The following is a 20,156-nucleotide window of genomic DNA, read 5'->3' as shown; positions in this document are numbered from 1 at the left end:
TCAAGGTCAGATAACACCTGCCAGCTAGACATGTACACCTTACAATTATTCCATAGACCTATTGCTTATAGTATCAGAGATATGGACTTGACCACCAAAACTTAAGTCAAGTGAAAACTGTCTGACGGGCATGAGGACCTTGCAAGCAATGCAGATACCAAATACAGTTATGCTATTTATTAACATTACATTACATTACAAAAATTCTTAACTTTTAAGGTCAAAAACAATGAACAGACAGACACTTCAAAACACGAGGCATCTTTATACAAAGTATGAAGCATCCTGTCTGGTCTTCCAGCTTCTAAAATATAAGTGAGTCTCATTGGGGTCTAAGCTTGACAAGGATTTGCAGACTTTTAGTAAGCGTGACACATGAAAGTCAAACTATTGTGCTAGGAAAACGGGAAATGATGTCTAGTGGGACAGGGGAATTTACCAAAAAATTTGTAAGGGTTCCGCGGAACCCAGTGTCTCGCCTACTTTTGCTGTAAATCGCAGGCTCAACAAAAATGAGGCAAAAAATCAATAAAAATATTCCTCTTGATGCTATCCTATGATTGTAAGAAGGTTTTGTCCAAGTTTGGTAAAAATCTAGGACAGTTAATGAATCTAATAAATGTGTTGAAAACTATAACTGCAGACTGTATGTAATGTTAACTGGAAGAAAATCTAAGTCAATTTAAAAGTAAAATACAGAAAAAATGAAGTTATCTTTATACAAAATTTACTAACTTATGATCATAAATAAGCTTCTGTCCAAGTTTGGTACAAATTAACCCAGGATAGTTTAAGAAAGTTTTTCAAATTTTAAAAACTTTTACCACAGAGTGAATGTAATGTTTCCCTGCAGAAAAACTAAGTCCATTTAAAGGTAAAATACGGAATAAATGGATTTATTATTTTTATAAATTTTGCCTCTGGATACTATCTTATGATCATAAACAAGCAACTGTCCAAGTTTGGTAGAAATCCAGTACAGTTTAAGAAAGTTATTAAAATTCTAAAAACTTAAACCACAGAGTGAATGTAATGTTTCCCTGCAGAAAAAACTAAGTCCATTTAAAAGTAAAATACGGAAAAAATGGATTTATTTTTTCATAAAATTTGCTTCTGGATACTATCTTATGATCATAAACAAGCGTCTGTCCAAGTTTGGTACAAACCAAGGATAGTTTAAGAAAGTTATTAAAATTCTAAAAACTTTAACCACAGAGTGAATGTAATGTTTCCCCGCAGAAAAAACTAAGTCCATTTACAAGTAAAATACGGAAAAAATGGAATTTTATTTTTACAAAATTTACTTCTGGATACTATATTATGATCATAAACAAGCTTCTGTCCAAGTTTGGTAGAAATCCAGTACAGTTTAAGAAAGTTATTAAAATTTCAAAAACTTTAACCACAGAGTGAATATTTGTGGACGCCGCCGACGACGACGACAGAATGTAGGATCGCTTAGTCTCGCTTTTTTCGACTAAAGTCGAAGGCTCGACAAAAATGAGAATTGCTTACATACATAGTGTAAGCGGGATACAGGAATCTGACAAAACGGTAAGTGAAACGAGGGATTTGACAGAATCCCCCAATGAGACCCCCATATAAAGTTTTCAATTTTAAGAAGTGGCTCATGCCACCCTTCACAATTATTATCAACAACTACAATCACTATTCTAGTGATGCATATTTTAAGCAATAGTCATTAATGGTTTTTAAGAAATGATACAACATGTGAAAAAACCCTCTTAAAAAGTTTAAATCTTATTTTCACCAAAAAGTATATACTTGATCATCATAAGCATGATAAGAAACAACTATGTTAAGTGTCATGAAATTTGGATAAGGAGTTCTCCAAGGGCACTGTCTGCGCGTACCCGCATAGTCAGATTGCCTTTCTAGGCTGCGCGTACCCACATCCGGTTTTATAATAAAATGCCGTCGGATCGGGAATGAAACGTGAAACATATACAGAATGTGTTGCAATTAGTGAATAAATTGATTAAAACTACTCAGAATTGTTATAAATATATAGTTAAGTGAACAATTTTTTCTCAGTAAATATTCTAAAATGGAAGATAGTGATATTATAACTGTGGGGAAGACATTTCAGACTTATAATGAATTAGAAATATTTGTACAGAACTATCAGGCGTTAAATTTCATACAATTGTATAAAAGAAATTCGGAGTCTATTATATAATAGCAGTCGCAGAAAAAAAGAAAAAACGGGAGCAGAAAAATTAAAGAAGATTTAAAGTACAACAGAATATTTTTTTCCTGCATTCATGGTGGGAAAAAAATTTCAAACAAATTCGACAGAAAAAAGGCCTAATACAAGGTACGTGTTTTAAATTGTATAAAAAACCTACACGATCAGGACTCTTTGGCATGTGATTGCTGTTTAGACTGGCAACATTTGAAATGTGCAGAGTTGAAATCTGTGCCAAAACAATCATATTGGATATGTAAAACTTGTTCCAAATCTTAATTAGTTACATGAATCTTTCATAATTGGTTTAAATTGGTATTATTACTTGCTTCTTTAATTCAGTTTATAAACTCGAAATTTAATTTTAGTAATTTTATATCTTTTAAAATTTCAGTTTCTGTTTTACATTTTACTAAAACATTAATTTAAAATATATGGGTATATTTATGAATTATTAAAATTTTATTCTTTAAATTTTTTATTGAAACTTTATAAAAGTATTAATTTCTATCATGTTTTTCTTTTACATGGACTGTACCGTTTTATTTTCCATCCGGCATTGTGCATTTAATTTTGCAATGTTTAATAAATATCATTATTTTATAAATACAATTTGAAAATATAATATTTCATACTCTTCACTCTTTCTACACGAAATCCCCATATTATCGATAATTTCCGTATATATTTCACGTTTCATTACCGATCCGATGGCATTTTAAAAGAAAATCGGATGTAGGTACGCCCAGCCTAGAACGGCAATATTGACTATTCGTACCCGCATGCGGGTACGCGCAGACACTGCCTTCTCCAAGTTAGGCTGCAACATGTGGACGCCGAACAGACAGACGGATTCCGGACATTTGTATACCATAATATGTCCGGTCAAAATTGGGCATATAAAAATTGCTAAACTGGTCAGTTTAACTAAATTTGTTCTCACATCTTTTTAAGCAACTTTGAATATGTTTTTAATTCAACAATTGTCAAGACAGTGTTGAGGGGGGATATGGGGGGTCCTGTTCCCGAAATCCCGGACTTGCCATTCTGCAAAACCAAAAGTAGTTTGAACTTTAGGTTTTCCCTCAGAACCGGAGAGCTTTTGTTTTGAATGGGTTAAACCAGTGGATCTGAAGTTAATTGTGTTTACTGTGACGTGATAATAATAACATAAACATTGCGAGTGTTTACTGTGACGTAATTATTATAACATAAACATTGTGAGTGTTTACTGTGACGTAATAATAATAACATAAACATTGTGCGTATGTAATAATAACATAAACACTGTGAGTGTTTATTGTGACGTAATAATAATAATAATAACATTAACACTTCGACACGAGTTGTGAAATGTACGAGAAAATGCTAGAAATTGCAAGTCGTCTTTAAATCAGTCACAACCCATGGTTAAGTCCGTTTCTTGACAATATATCTTACTGGTTATTTGAGAAAAATTATATGACATATTTTTTGTCTGTGATAATATATTTCCCGCAATTTTTTTTGGCCAATGGTGATGGGTAGTGTAGCCGGCACTCTTGAGACATCTCGTCCCTTTTCACTCTGTCGGTTCGCGGATTTATCCAAAAGTTTTAATAATCTTATTTTGTGAATCGGTGGTTGGCCATAATGGATTCGACCACATGATTTCAAAATTATTGATATTTGAAGTACAGCTCTTTGTAAAATTCAGGCAGAGGGTGATTCATGACCCTTTCAAAAATTTTATCACAGTAGTAGGATTAACCCCTGAAAAAAAAAATTGGAACTTTTTTTCCAAAAATTGTACTGGTTGCTATGGTAACCAGGGCAGTACTTTTACCTAAAATGGAGGTCAAAAATCAACAAATTTCAAATGACAATATATTTTATTAGGATTGACAATAAAAATAAAACAAAATATGTTTTGAGCAAACCAATTCATAAATTTTCATATTATATTATCAACATTTAAGTAATCGATATCAATAAAATGAAATAATAGATGTGAAAATGTGAAAAAAATGCAAATATGATACTATCCAAAGTATACTTGTTTAACAAAAACTTTTAAAATTTTGAGATCTGTGCCATTTTTTTGTTGCAATGGCAACAAAAATCTCTTATTTTGAAAATCTCAAAAATGTGAATTTCACTACTTTTCCAAGAAAAGCTATATTTTGTCACAAAATAATAGTATAAAAATAAGAAGTGTGCCTAATAATAATTTAAATATAGATATCACAGAAAGCTCTTAAAAATGTGATATATTACAAATTTCTGTTGCCGTGGCAACAAAAAACTAATATTTGAAATAATTGTAAAAAATAAAGTGAAATTACCTTCTATTTTCAGTAAGATTATATTTTGTCAATAGATAATATTATGCAATTGGTGGTGTTCATAATAATGATTTAAGTACAGATACTATTTGAAATTTATTTAGAAAAAATAATTTTAAAACCATTTCAGTTTCCATGGCAACAAAATCTATGTTATCAAATGTTGAAAGACACATGAATAACACTACTTTTCCTGGTAAGATTTTACTTTGTCACAAAATCATAACATGAAATTGGTGTTGTGCCTTAAATTGATTAAACTTTAAGACATATATGAACCCACTACAAAAGGTAGAATATACAACCTGTTTTTGTTGTCATGGCAACCAAAACCTTAAATTTTGAAAATGTAAATGAAATGAATTTAACAGCTATTTCAAGTCACTAATATCTAAAACTATGCTTAATGACAATCAATATAATAAACAACAACGGTTTCAAAATGATTTTTGTCTCCTACTGATACTTTTAGAGCTTCTGCTCTTCACAAAAGAACCCCTAAGGGTGACTGGGGAATAGAAATATGGTCACTTGGTCTACTCCCGAACTACTCTTACATTATCAACAAGCAATTATATTTCCTCTATATTTACATTTGATTTCATGGAAGGGTCATTTGGCAGGGGCGAATCCAGCCATTTTAAAAAGTGGTTTCTAACCCAGGACAAGGGGAGGGGGGGGGGGGGGGGGGTCTAATTACATGTCCCCATTTAAATGCATTGATTGTCCAAAAAAAAAGGGGGTTATATCATAAATTTCACGCATGTCTGTCATTTTCTAATTTTAGTTTGCCTCAACCAAATGTTATGAAACATATACACAATGCTTATTACCACAAAACAGAGAACAAGTTTGAATTAAGTTGGCGTCACTTTAACTGTTCCCGAGATATGCCCGTTATGCGTTACTTTTCTTTGTTTGATACTTTAAAAATTGTTAAAACCGAGAACCAGATCAGTTTCATAGGCGGATCCTGGGTGGCCCGGGCCCCCTTTTGTGGGAAAAATTTGGTTGATTATATAGGGAATCACTGAAGTGTGACTGGAGCGTCCCCCCCCCCCCCCCTTATAAAAATTTATGGATCCGCCACTGAGTCTAGAACTCTATAGTTTACCTTAAATGACCTGATTAAGTGAAGAAATTTCTAAAAGTGACCATTTGATCTTGAAGGAAAAACTTTCTTGACAACGATTTGGACTAACTTGAAAACTAGGCCAATAATCAAAATCTAAGTACATGTGTAGATTCAGCACATCAAAGAACCCCAAGAATTCAATTTTTGTTGAAATCAAACAAACTTTAATTTTGGACCCCGATTTGGACCAATTTGAAAACTGGGCCAATAATAAAATATTTAAGTACATGTTTAGATTCAGCATATCAAAGAACCCCAATTATTCAATTTTTGACTTAGAGTTTAATTTTGGACCCTTTGGACCTTAATGTAGACCAATTTAAAAACAGGACCAAAACATTAAGAATCCACATACACAGTTAGATTCGGCATATTAAAGAACCCAAATTATTCAATTTTTGATGAAATCAAACAAAGTTTAATTTTTGGACCCTTTGTGCCCCTTTTTCCTAAACTGTTGGGACCAAAACTCCCTAAATCAATCCCAATCTACCTTTTGTGGTCATAAACCTTAATGGTGCTAAAACCAAGAAAAATGATTATTTGGCCCCTTTTTTGGCCCCTAATTCCTAAATTGTTGGAACCGCAACTCCCAAAATCAATCCTTACCTTCCTGTTGTGTTCATAAACCTTGTGTTTAAATTTCATTGATTTCCATTTACTTATACTAAAGTTAAGGTGCAAAAACTAAGAAAAATGCTTATTTGGGCCCTTTTTTGGTCCCTAATTCCTAAATTGTTGGGACCTCAACTCCCAAAATCAATCCCAACCTTCTTTTTTGTGTTCATAAACCTTGTGATTAAATTTCATTGATTTCCATTCACTTATACTAAAGCTATTGTGCAAAAACCAAGAATAATGCTTATCTGGGCTATTTTTGGCCCCTAAATCCTAAGCTGTTTGGACCAAAACTCCCAAAATCAATCCCAACCTTCCTTTTGTTGTCCTAAACCTTGTGTCAAAATTTCACAGATTTCTATTTACTTAAACTAAAATTAAAGTGTGAAAACCATGAAAATGCTTATTTGGGCCCTTTTTAGCCCCCTAATTCCTAAACTGTTAGGACCAAAACTCCAAAAATCAATCTCAACCATCTTTTTATGGTCATAAACCCTGTGTTAAAGGTCATAGATTTCTATATACTTCAAAAGGTACTTAGGGACTGGGAACATTTTTTTTCCTCCCCCTATTTTTCAAAAACCGGTTTTTATACCTTCTGTTTTTCTGTACTTTTTGAACATATTATAGATAACCATTGGAATTTATAGTAAATTATAACAAATACAGTTATTCATATAATTCATAGTAAATGTATGTAAGCATACAGAAATATATCCACAGTGACAGCCGTTGATCGGATCCCAGGGGAGCCTGGGGGTCCTGTTCCCAATTTCGTTGAAAGAAAATTGTTGCTTTTATGGGGAATCACTGAAGCATAAGAAGAACGCCCCCCCCCCCCTCTTAGGTCAGTCAGCGCCCCCCTCCCTTATGAAAAGTTCTGGATCCGCCACTGTAAACTAATTGATAGTGAATAGCAAATATTATTCATTTTCGTTTCCCTCCTAAAATAACCCAAACTGAAACACATTAAGCAAGGATGATACATGCTAGAACTCAAAATGATAGCAGAAAGCAAATTTATATACTTTATTCATAGTCTTTGTATGTCAAAGAACAGAAAAACTCAAACTGGAAGTCTAATCTGGCTTAAAGTTTTGTCCAATGACGGGAAAATATTCGGACGCTTTCTTTTTCGTTTTTATCCAAAATTACGGTACCCAAACTGATTGATCATAAGAATGGATGACAAATGCGACTATAAATGTTACCTTTAGGACACAGAGGCATGATGATTAATTTATTGTGGAAGGAGGGGAAGCAACACACGAAATTCGTTAAGTAGTAAAGATGACACTGAGAAGTTATTATTCTTAGAAAAAGCGACGGGCGTAACATGCGCTGTTTATTTTTATTTTATGGAATTACACTGTTAGGATCAGTTATTAAAGAGTACATTTGAACTTTGCAGTATATCTGAGGTAGTTAATGATTATTATGTACACCTTAGCTGTGCATGATCCTGATCTATGAAAGATTCAAACAAAAACGACTCAACCTCCACTCCTCCCCCAAAATGCAACAGGGTACATATTTAAATTTGTTGAGTCTTTTCAACAAGCAAAGACAGTCATGACAGTACTGAGAGTGAAACAAAGCAAAGCATGCAGTTATATTCCCCTTAGAAAACTGAATACTATTAACAGAATTATATGTAATTTTTTACATAAACTATATGATTAAAATTTGATTGACTGGTATGGGTGATATGTGTTACCATGGCAAATGTTGTAATAATACTTAACGATTGTAGTTTAGAGCTTTTATATGCTTCAATGCATGTCTTTTCATAAAGGTTTGGAAACAGTTGAGAACATTGAATTCCCTATACTGCAAAATTCAACAAATAATAACTCTGTTTCCAAGGAGAAAATACGTTAACATGGTGATAAAATTTAAGAGAGCACCACGCAATGTTGTTTTTTTGTCAGGTAGTATTCAAACTTGTAACTATAATGCTAGCTATGATTTACATATTTTCAATTTTTGGAAAAATGCATGAGAAAATTTGACAATTCCACAATACTTCATGATTCCGAAAAAAAAGAATGTTTTTTTTTATTATTTTTTAACAAAATATCTAAAAGTCGGGGTTGAACTGCAATATTAACTAACTCTGAAGCTAAACCAAAGCTATATAGATGAATTATTCATGTATATGAAATTTCTGAAAATAAAATTGATTCTATTCATAATATAATCATTATTCTATTCATAACCAGGCTTTCCGACCAAACGTTATCGTTTCAAGAATCTACATGTATGATTTTTTTTAAATAAACCTACCCCCCCTCTTTTTCCTAACCTTCGGTTCTAATCCCAATGTTTCATTATATATTACATATGTTGAACCTTCTGAAAAGAACAGACAAGACTGTGAGTGAAGCAAAGCATGCAGTCATATTCCAACTTGATAATAAACAGCGTCTATAAATAATATATGTATTTTTTTACATAAATTTCTATTGATGCATTTTAAAATAGATGTTGCTATGGGTAATGTGCATTTCCATGGTAGCTTTTGAAGTCAGCAACTATTAACGATGGTAATTTAGAGTAAGCTTATGCTTAAATGTAATGTTTTAATCAGTTATGAAACAATTCGGTACATTTAAGCTCTAAAACTGCAATATTTTGCAAATAATAAGTCCGTTTCCAAGGAAAAAATCGGTTGCTATGGTGATAAAACTGAAGAAAGTCCCAAGCTTTTTTCTATTTAATTTGGTAAAGTAGTATCCAAACTTCATAACTATAGTGCTAACTATGCTATACACAGTTGCTCTTTTCTGAAAAACACCATAGAAAATTTGATAATTTCGCAAAAATCCCAAATTCAGAAAAGTTGAAAATATTCATTTTTTGGCAAAATTTTTCAATTTACATGCAATCTTAACTAAAATGAATGTATGTGAAGTTAGCAGCCGGTTCGTTATTCGATATTCGATATTCAATATCCAACCGGCTGCTAGCAGTCGGTTGGATATTCAAAAATTTGTTGAAAATCTTGAAAAAAAAGAAATACTTGATAACATTTAAAACATGATTTTCATAGTTATAATGTCTGATAAGATAAGTAGGAAATAGTAAAATGACCTCTCCAAGCTGTTGTAAGTTCTCGTTGTCCTCGAATATAAACCCTTTTCTATGTTGCATATTTGTCTTTATATAATATAGATTGTTGTCAATAAAACAACTTCAAAGATTTACTTTTATACATGTTATTCCTAAAACAAACAAAAAAACCACTAACTCTAGAAAACATTATGAATTATAAATAGAAATATTTATGGAATGCCCAAAAAAGAAATATATAGACAAGTGAAAACCTATCTGAGACCGCTTAAATGAGTATGAGACCCCCCCTGGTCATTCAATGTCCATAAAATTTAATTAAATTATAGACTCTGTATATAAAAAGGTTGTATTAGAAGGATTTCCCAGGTTATTGTTATATTCGATATCTATGGAGGGCTTATATTGTCACTTTTCAGTTAAAAATTATCAAAATTTTAGGACAAAGGGCACAGGGCAATGGTGATAGCCCCCTGATCTTTCAATCTGCCTAATATTAAGCAGACGTCTAGTCAATAGGTAGATACAAACGTGACTAAAAGGAATTTGGGTACACTTCATGTCTTTCATGTTTACGGAGCGCCCAAAGTGCCAGTTGGATATTCAAAATATATAGCGAAAACCTACCCGAGACCGCTTAAATGAGGTTGAGACTCCCCGGGTCTTTCAATGTCCATAAAATTCAACCAAATCATTGACTCTATATATATAAAGGTTGTATTAGATGGATTTACCAGAATAACGTCATCTTCTATATCTACGGAGGGCTAAGATTGTCACTTTTCAGTCGAAAAATGTCAAAATCTTAGGACAAAGGGCACAGGGCAATTGTGATAGCCCCCTGATCTTTCAATCTGCCTAATATTCAGCAGACATCTAGTAAATAGGTAGATACAAACGTGACTAAAAGGAATTTGGGTACACTTCATGTCTTTCATGTTTACGGAGCGCCCAAAGTGCCAGTTGGATATTCAAAATATACAGTGAAAACCTACCCGAGACCGCTTAAATGAGTATGGCACCCCCCTGGTCATTCAATGTCCATAAAATTTAATTAAATTATAGACTCTGTATATATAAAGATTGTATTAGAAGGATTTCCCAGAATATTGTTATTTTCGATATCTATGGAGGGCTTATATTGTCACTTTTCAGTTAAAAATTATCAAAATTTTAGGACAAAGGGCACAGGGCAATGGTGATAGCCCCCTGATCTTTCAATCTGCCTAATATTAAGCAGACATCTAGTCAATAGGTAGATACAAACGTGACTAAAAGGAATTTGGGTACACTTAGTGTCTTTCATGTTTACGGAGCGTCCAAAGTGCCAGTTGGATATTCAAAATATACAGTGAAAACCTAAATGAGACCGCTTAAATGAGTATGAGACCCCCCCCTGGTCATTCAATGTCCATAAAATTTAATTAAATTATAGACTCTGTATATAAAAAGGTTGTATTAGAAGGATTTCCCAGGTTATTGTTATATTCGATATCTATGGAGGGCTTATATTGTCACTTTTCAGTTAAAAATTATCAAAATTTTAGGACAAAGGGCACAGGGCAATGGTGATAGCCCCCTGATCTTTCAATCTGCCTAATATTAAGCAGACGTCTAGTCAATAGGTAGATACAAACGTGACTAAAAGGAATTTGGGTACACTTCATGTCTTTCATGTTTACGGAGCGCCCAAAGTGCCAGTTGGATATTCAAAATATATAGCGAAAACCTACCCGAGACCGCTTAAATGAGGTTGAGACTCCCCGGGTCTTTCAATGTCCATAAAATTCAACCAAATCATTGACTCTATATATATAAAGGTTGTATTAGATGGATTTACCAGAATAACGTCATCTTCTATATCTACGGAGGGCTAAGATTGTCACTTTTCAGTCGAAAAATGTCAAAATCTTAGGACAAAGGGCACAGGGCAATTGTGATAGCCCCCTGATCTTTCAATCTGCCTAATATTCAGCAGACATCTAGTAAATATGTAGATACAAACGTGACTAAAAGGAATTTGGGTACACTTCATGTCTTTCATGTTTACGGAGCGCCCAAAGTGCCAGTTGGATATTCAAAATATACAGTGAAAACCTACCCGAGACCGCTTAAATGAGTATGGCACCCCCCTGGTCATTCAATGTCCATAAAATTTAATTAAATTATAGACTCTGTATATATAAAGATTGTATTAGAAGGATTTCCCAGAATATTGTTATTTTCGATATCTATGGAGGGCTTATATTGTCACTTTTCAGTTAAAAATTATCAAAATTTTAGGACAAAGGGCACAGGGCAATGGTGATAGCCCCCTGATCTTTCAATCTGCCTAATATTAAGCAGACATCTAGTCAATAGGTAGATACAAACGTGACTAAAAGGAATTTGGGTACACTTAGTGTCTTTCATGTTTACGGAGCGTCCAAAGTGCCAGTTGGATATTCAAAATATACAGTGAAAACCTAAATGAGACCGCTTAAATGAGTATGAGACCCCCCCCTGGTCATTCAATGTCCATAAAATTTAATTAAATTATAGACTCTGTATATAAAAAGGTTGTATTAGAAGGATTTCCCAGGTTATTGTTATATTCGATATCTATGGAGGGCTTATATTGTCACTTTTCAGTTAAAAATTATCAAAATTTTAGGACAAAGGGCACAGGGCAATGGTGATAGCCCCCTGATCTTTCAATCTGCCTAATATTAAGCAGACGTCTAGTCAATAGGTAGATACAAACGTGACTAAAAGGAATTTGGGTACACTTCATGTCTTTCATGTTTACGGAGCGCCCAAAGTGCCAGTTGGATATTCAAAATATATAGCGAAAACCTACCCGAGACCGCTTAAATGAGGTTGAGACCCCCCGGGTCTTTCAATGTCCATAAAATTCAACCAAATCATTGACTCTATATATATAAAGGTTGTATTAGATGGATTTACCAGAATAACGTCATCTTCTACATCTACGGAGGGCTAAGATTGTCACTTTTCAGTCGAAAAATGTCAAAATCTTAGGACAAAGGGCACAGGGCAATTGTGATAGCCCCCTGATCTTTCAATCTGCCTAATATTCAGCAGACATCTAGTCAATAGGTAGATACAAACGTGACTAAAAGGAATTTGGGTACACTTCATGTCTTTCATGTTAACGGAGCGCCCAAAGTGCCAGTTGGATATTCAAAATATACAGTGAAAACCTACCCGAGACCGCTTAAATGAGTATGGCACCCCCCTGGTCATTCAATGTCCATAAAATTTAATTAAATTATAGACTCTGTATATATAAAGATTGTATTAGAAGGATTTCCCAGAATATTGTTATTTTCGATATCTATGGAGGGCTTATATTGTCACTTTTCAGTTAAAAATTATCAAAATTTTAGGACAAAGGGCACAGGGCAATGGTGATAGCCCCCTGATCTTTCAATCTGCCTAATATTAAGCAGACATCTAGTCAATAGGTAGATAAAAACGTGACTAAAAGGAATTTGGGTACACTTAGTGTCTTTCATGTTTACGGAGCGTCCAAAGTGCCAGTTGGATATTCAAAATATACAGTGAAAACCTAAATGAGACCGCTTAAATGAGTATGAGACCCCCCCCTGGTCATTCAATGTCCATAAAATTTAATTAAATTATAGACTCTGTATATAAAAAGGTTGTATTAGAAGGATTTCCCAGGTTATTGTTATATTCGATATCTATGGAGGGCTTATATTGTCACTTTTCAGTTAAAAATTATCAAAATTTTAGGACAAAGGGCACAGGGCAATGGTGATAGCCCCCTGATCTTTCAATCTGCCAAATATTAAGCAGACGTCTAGTCAATAGGTAGATACAAACGTGACTAAAAGGAATTTGGGTACACTTCATGTCTTTCATGTTTACGGAGCGCCCAAAGTGCCAGTTGGATATTCAAAATATATAGCGAAAACCTACCCGAGACCGCTTAAATGAGGTTGAGACCCCCCGGGTCTTTCAATGTCCATAAAATTCAACCAAATCATTGACTCTATATATATAAAGGTTGTATTAGATGGATTTACCAGAATAACGTCATCTTCTATATCTACGGAGGGCTAAGATTGTCACTTTTCAGTCGAAAAATGTCAAAATCTTAGGACAAAGGGCACAGGGCAATTGTGATAGCCCCCTGATCTTTCAATCTGCCTAATATTCAGCAGACATCTAGTCAATAGGTAGATACAAATGTGACTAAAAGGAATTTGGGTACACTTCATGTCTTTCATGTTTACGGAGCGCCCAAAGTGCCAGTTGGATATTCAAAATATACAGTGAAAACCTACCTGAGACCGCTTAAATGAGTATGGCACCCCCCTGGTCATTCAATGTCCATAAAATTTAATTAAATTATAGATTCTGTATATATAAAGATTGTATTAGAAGGATTTCACAGAATATTGTTATTTTCGATATCTATGGAGGGCTTATATTGTCACTTTTCAGTTAAAAATTATCAAAATTTTAGGACAAAGGGCACAGGGCAATGGTGATAGCCCCCTGATCTTTCAATCTGCCTAATATTAAGCAGACGTCTAGTCAATAGGTAGATACAAACGTGACTAAAAGGAATTTGGGTACACTTTATGTCTTTCATGTTTACGGAGCGTCCAAAGTGCCAGTTGGATATTCAAAATATACAGTGAAAACCTAACTGAGACCGCTTAAATGAGTATGAGACCCCCCCTGGTCATTCAATGTCCATAAAATTTAATTAAATTATAGACTCTGTATATAAAAAGGTTGTATTAGAAGGATTTCCCAGGTTATTGTTATATTCGATATCTATGGAGGGCTTATATTGTCACTTTTCAGTTAAAAATTATCAAAATTTTAGGACAAAGGGCACAGGGCAATGGTGATAGCCCCCTGATCTTTCAATCTGCCTAATATTAAGCAGACGTCTAGTCAATAGGTAGATACAAACGTGACTAAAAGGAATTTGGGTACACTTCATGTCTTTCATGTTTACGGAGCGCCCAAAGTGCCAGTTGGATATTCAAAATATATAGCGAAAACCTACCCGAGACCGCTTAAATGAGGTTGAGACCCCCCGGGTCTTTCAATGTCCATAAAATTCAACCAAATCATTGACTCTATATATATAAAGGTTGTATTAGATGGATTTACCAGAATAACGTCATCTTCTACATCTACGGAGGGCTAAGATTGTCACTTTTCAGTCGAAAAATGTCAAAATCTTAGGACAAAGGGCACAGGGCAATTGTGATAGCCCCCTGATCTTTCAATCTGCCTAATATTCAGCAGACATCTAGTCAATAGGTAGATACAAACGTGACTAAAAGGAATTTGGGTACACTTTATGTCTTTCATGTTTATGGAGCGCCCAAAGTGTCAGTTGGATATTCAAAATATACAGTGAAAACCTACCTGAGACCGCTTAAATGAGTATGGCACCCCCCTGGTCATTCAATGTCCATAAAATTTAATTAAATTATAGACTCTGTATATATAAAGATTGTATTAGAAGGATTTCCCAGAATATTGTTATTTTCGATATCTATGGAGGGCTTATATTGTCACTTTTCAGTTAAAAATTATCAAAATTTTAGGACAAAGGGCACAGGGCAATGGTGATAGCCCCCTGATCTTTCAATCTGCCTAATATTAAGCAGACATCTAGTCAATAGGTAGATACAAACGTGACTAAAAGGAATTAGGGTACACTTCATGTCTTTCATGTTTACGGAGCGTCCAAAGTGCCAGTTGGATATTCAAAATATACAGTGAAAACCTAACTGAGACCGCTTAAATGAGTATGAGACCCCCCCTGGTCATTCAATGTCCATAAAATTTAATTAAATTATAGACTCTGTATATAAAAAGGTTGTATTAGAAGGATTTCCCAGGTTATTGTTATATTCGATATCTATGGAGGGCTTATATTGTCACTTTTCAGTTAAAAATTATCAAAATTTTAGGACAAAGGGCACAGGGCAATGGTGATAGCCCCCTGATCTTTCAATCTGCCTAATATTAAGCAGACGTCTAGTCAATAGGTAGATACAAACGTGACTAAAAGGAATTTGGGTACACTTCATGTCTTTCATGTTTACGGAGCGCCCAAAGTGCCAGTTGGATATTCAAAATATATAGCGAAAACCTACCCGAGACCGCTTAAATGAGGTTGAGACTCCCCGGGTCTTTCAATGTCCATAAAATTCAACCAAATCATTGACTCTATATATATAAAGGTTGTATTAGATGGATTTACCAGAATAACGTCATCTTCTATATCTACGGAGGGCTAAGATTGTCACTTTTCAGTCGAAAAATGTCAAAATCTTAGGACAAAGGGCACAGGGCAATTGTGATAGCCCCCTGATCTTTCAATCTGCCTAATATTCAGCAGACATCTAGTCAATAGGTAGATACAAACGTGACTAAAAGGAATTTGGGTACACTTCATGTCTTTCATGTTTACGGAGCGCCCAAAGTGCCAGTTGGATATTCAAAATATACAGTGAAAACCTACCCGAGACCGCTTAAATGAGTATAGCACCCCCCTGGTCATTCAATGTCCATAAAATTTAATTAAATTATAGACTCTGTATATATAAAGATTGTATTAGAAGGATTTCCCAGAATATTGTTATTTTCGATATCTATGGAGGGCTTATATTGTCACTTTTCAGTTAAAAATTATCAAAATTTTAGGACAAAGGGCACAGGGCAATGGTGATAGCCCCCTGATCTTTCAATCTGCCTAATATTAAGCAGACATCTAGTCAATAGGTAGATACAAACGTGACTAAAAGGAATTTGGGTACACTTAGTGTCTTTCATGTTTACGGAGCGTCCAAAGTGCCAGTTGGATATTCAAAATATACAGTGAAAACCTAAATGAGACCGCTTAAATGAGTATGAGACCCCCCCCCCTGGTCATTCAATGTCCATAAAATTTAATTAAATTATAGACTCTGTATATAAAAAGGTTGTATTAGAAGGATTTCCCAGGTTATTGTTATATTCGATATCTATGGAGGGCTTATATTGTCACTTTTCAGTTAAAAATTATCAAAATTTTAGGACAAAGGGCACAGGGCAATGGTGATAGCCCCCTGATCTTTCAATCTGCCAAATATTAAGCAGACGTCTAGTCAATAGGTAGATACAAACGTGACTAAAAGGAATTTGGGTACACTTCATGTCTTTCATGTTTACGGAGCGCCCAAAGTGCCAGTTGGATATTCAAAATATATAGCGAAAACCTACCCGAGACCGCTTAAATGAGGTTGAGACCCCCCGGGTCTTTCAATGTCCATAAAATTCAACCAAATCATTGACTCTATATATATAAAGGTTGTATTAGATGGATTTACCAGAATAACGTCATCTTCTATATCTACGGAGGGCTAAGATTGTCACTTTTCAGTCGAAAAATGTCAAAATCTTAGGACAAAGGGCACAGGGCAATTGTGATAGCCCCCTGATCTTTCAATCTGCCTAATATTCAGCAAACATCTAGTCAATAGGTAGATACAAATGTGACTAAAAGGAATTTGGGTACACTTCATGTCTTTCATGTTTACGGAGCGCCCAAAGTGCCAGTTGGATATTCAAAATATATAGCGAAAACCTACCCGAGACCGCTTAAATGAGGTTGAGACCCCCCGGGTCTTTCAATGTCCATAAAATTCAACCAAATCATTGACTCTATATATATAAAGGTTGTATTAGATGGATTTACCAGAATAACGTCATCTTCTACATCTACGGAGGGCTAAGATTGTCACTTTTCAGTCGAAAAATGTCAAAATCTTAGGACAAAGGGCACAGGGCAATGGTGATAGCCCCCTGATCTTTCAATCTGCCTAATATTCAGCAGACATCTAGTCAATAGGTAGATACAAACGTGATTAAAAGGAATTTGGGTACACTTCATGTCTTTCATGTTTACGGAGCGCCCAAAGTGCCAGTTGGATATTCAAAATATACAGTGAAAACCTACCTGAGACCGCTTAAATGAGTATGGCAACCCCCTGGTCATTCAATGTCCATAAAATTTAATTAAATTATAGACTCTGTATATATAAAGATTGTATTAGAAGGATTTCCCAGAATATTGTTATATTCGATATCTATGGAGGGCTTATATTGTCACTTTTCAGCTAAAAATTCTCAAAATTTTAGGACAAAGGGTACAGGGCTATGGCGATAGCCCCCTGATCTTTCAATCTGTCTAATATTAAGCAGACATTTAGTCAACAGGTAGATACAAACGTGACTAAAAGGAATTTGGGTACACCTCCTGTCTTTCATGTTTACGGAGCGCCCAAAGTGCCAGTTGGATATTCAAAATATATAGTGAAAACCTACCTAAGACCGTTTAAATGAGGGTGAGACTCCCCTGGTCTTTCAATGTCCATAAGATTGAGTGAAATCATAGACTCTGTATATATAAAGGTTGTATTAGAAGGATTTCCCAGAATATTGTCATATTCGAAATCTATGGAGGGCTTATGTTGTCACTTTTCAGCTAAAAATTATCAAAATTTTAGGACAAAGGGCACAGGGCTATGGCGATAGCCCCCTGAACTCTCAATCTGCCTAATATTAAGCAGACATATAGTTAATAGGTAGGCAAAAATTATAACCTTATGTTGGAAGGGGGCAACTGTCCCCAATTGGGATTGTGAGAGATTAAACAAGCAGCTGACCAATTGAGCTCTGCAAATTGTGAGCTTTGGGATGAAAAAACCAGGCGCACCGGCTATGATTACCACGAATTTTATACTTTTTGAAAACCCATTGAATTGGGGATACTAGTAGTTGTTTTGGGTGACCTAAAATGATTTTATTTTGGATGGTTAGGATAAAGACATGGATCCTATAGCTTAAAATAGCTGGAATTAGTTGTTGAAAACGTTAATGCCCTGAGAGGTATTGCCAAAATGAACCACCTCCGATTGTACTCCCGGATGAGGAAGGATCAGTTGGTTCAGTTGATCGAAACGAAGATCAACATTATTTGAGCTTTGTCCGAACCCTATACGAGGAAGGATATTATCACCCAGACCAAAAAGGATGAGTTGATAGGGGTTAGCAGGATGTCGAAAGATCAACTACTGGAGAAGTTACAGGAAAATTCAGAGAAGATAGGAAAGCCATTGGGGATAAAATTGAGGTACATCCACCATTTGTCCACTGAAGAAGGTATTTTTAAAACTACATGAAAAATGACCCCATTATTGACATGGATGTGACGACCTACCTTGAGGTCTCTCGGATGTCAAGGGTGGAACTTATAGACGATTGAGCATTGAAAGGATAAAAAGGATCAAAAAGTCAATGTAATGCTGCACAGTGAAAATTAACCAAAGAGGTAAGATGGATGATGAGAACGAGGGATACTTTTACTCGGGAAACCAGATTTTCACCTTAACCACGGACTTGCTTAAAACCTAGGCCTTGAGGAGATGGATGAAAAGATCGGAGAAAAGATTGCACAGTGGACCTCTGAAAAAAAGGGCTGGACATCGAAGGCAATTGTAAAACTTCAAGTCAATATTAACAAACACCGACCGCTGGGTGAGTCCTAGTAAATTGATTAGCCGGTGTGGATCAAAGCCAAGAAGACTGTAATCAATGTGAAAAATAGGCAGAAAAAAAGGTAGACCCAAAACAAACGGACAAGGTTACACAGAGCTCAATCTTGTTAGCCTTAAGGATATTAATGAATTTGAGAAGGCCAATTCCACCCTGGCGGTTACTGTATCTAGAATAGATGATAGTGAAGTATACCCGCTGCACATTTCAAACGTTGGTAAACAGCGGGAGAGAGAACTCAACTTATTGCTGATCGAAGGCTACAGGTGCTCGAAACACTTTTATAGCAAGAAAGTCCTGGAGACCAACAAAGAGTGTTGCGTCAACCGTAAGGCAGTCAAGACCGAGCTGCCTAAAAAGGGAAATACCAGCTGACCTTTGTCAACACCACCTATTCGATGAGAGTCTCTTTCGTGGTGTACGCGGACTTTGAGTGCTTTAATTTACAGATAAGGTTGAAACCAAAAACGATACGGTAGCAATACACAGTTAGAATTTTAGTTACGCATTATGGACATGGTGAATTTTTTTAAAATGAAAGTTTTTGTACAATAAAATAGATTTTTAGATAATTGAAGAATAATATAGCCTTCATAGTGGGGTTATATGAACATTTAGATTGTTTTTAGCATGTTTTATATGGCATTTATCTGTTTGACAGTCCGTATTTTGCTATTCCTACCACCCATAGGTCCATAAATTATTGTAGTGTTTATCAACAAAGATTTATCGGTCGATCTTTTCAATTCAATTTTATCGAAAAACGTATTTTTTTATTTTTTTTACCTTTCGATAGATTTTTGCCTATGGTTTCAGGAAAGGTATCACTGTTCAAACCAACGCTTAGGGACGTTAAAACAAACGCTTAGATGTGTCCAAACCATCGCCTAGGGGAGTTCACGTCAACGCTGTAAATAAATAACGTTTATAAAGATTACAGACCCTAAACAGTGTGAGGCGCTCGCCAGGGAGTTGCAAGAGATCAAGCGAAAGATTTAAGCCAGTAACATGCAGCATCGCCTCGAGAAGATTGAACTCAACCGGGACCTTTCCAAGGTGTTAAGCATGTGGTTGAGGCTCTGCGAGAGGCAGCTTCACCGATCACCAAAACGATCGTATACCTTCCTGCAGCAGTGACAGCCATCCCTCCTACACAGCCCAAATTTGACTACCCACTACCCATAGCACCACATACAGACAT

General features: G+C 35.1%; 1 protein-coding gene across 2 annotated transcripts in view; it reads right to left on the bottom strand.

The window, feature by feature from the left end:
* Window positions 1–3,780, bottom strand: part of LOC134721388 (Fanconi anemia group A protein homolog) — a 56,933-nt gene extending 53,153 nt beyond the window's left edge. For both annotated transcript variants that reach the window (XM_063584354.1, XM_063584355.1), the window contains exon 1: window positions 3,650–3,780. In XM_063584354.1, the coding sequence (XP_063440424.1) occupies window positions 3,650–3,677 (28 nt within the window). In that variant the 5' untranslated portion in view covers window positions 3,678–3,780. The remainder of the gene's footprint in view (window positions 1–3,649) is intronic.
* Window positions 3,781–20,156: the final 16,376 nt, after the last annotated feature.

The sequence above is a fragment of the Mytilus trossulus genome, chromosome 6 (genome assembly GCF_036588685.1).
Source record: "Mytilus trossulus isolate FHL-02 chromosome 6, PNRI_Mtr1.1.1.hap1, whole genome shotgun sequence".
In the NCBI taxonomy this organism is placed as follows: Eukaryota; Metazoa; Mollusca; class Bivalvia; order Mytilida; family Mytilidae; genus Mytilus; species Mytilus trossulus.
Note: the sequence above shows the minus strand (reverse complement) of the source record. Positions and strands in the feature narration are given on the sequence as shown.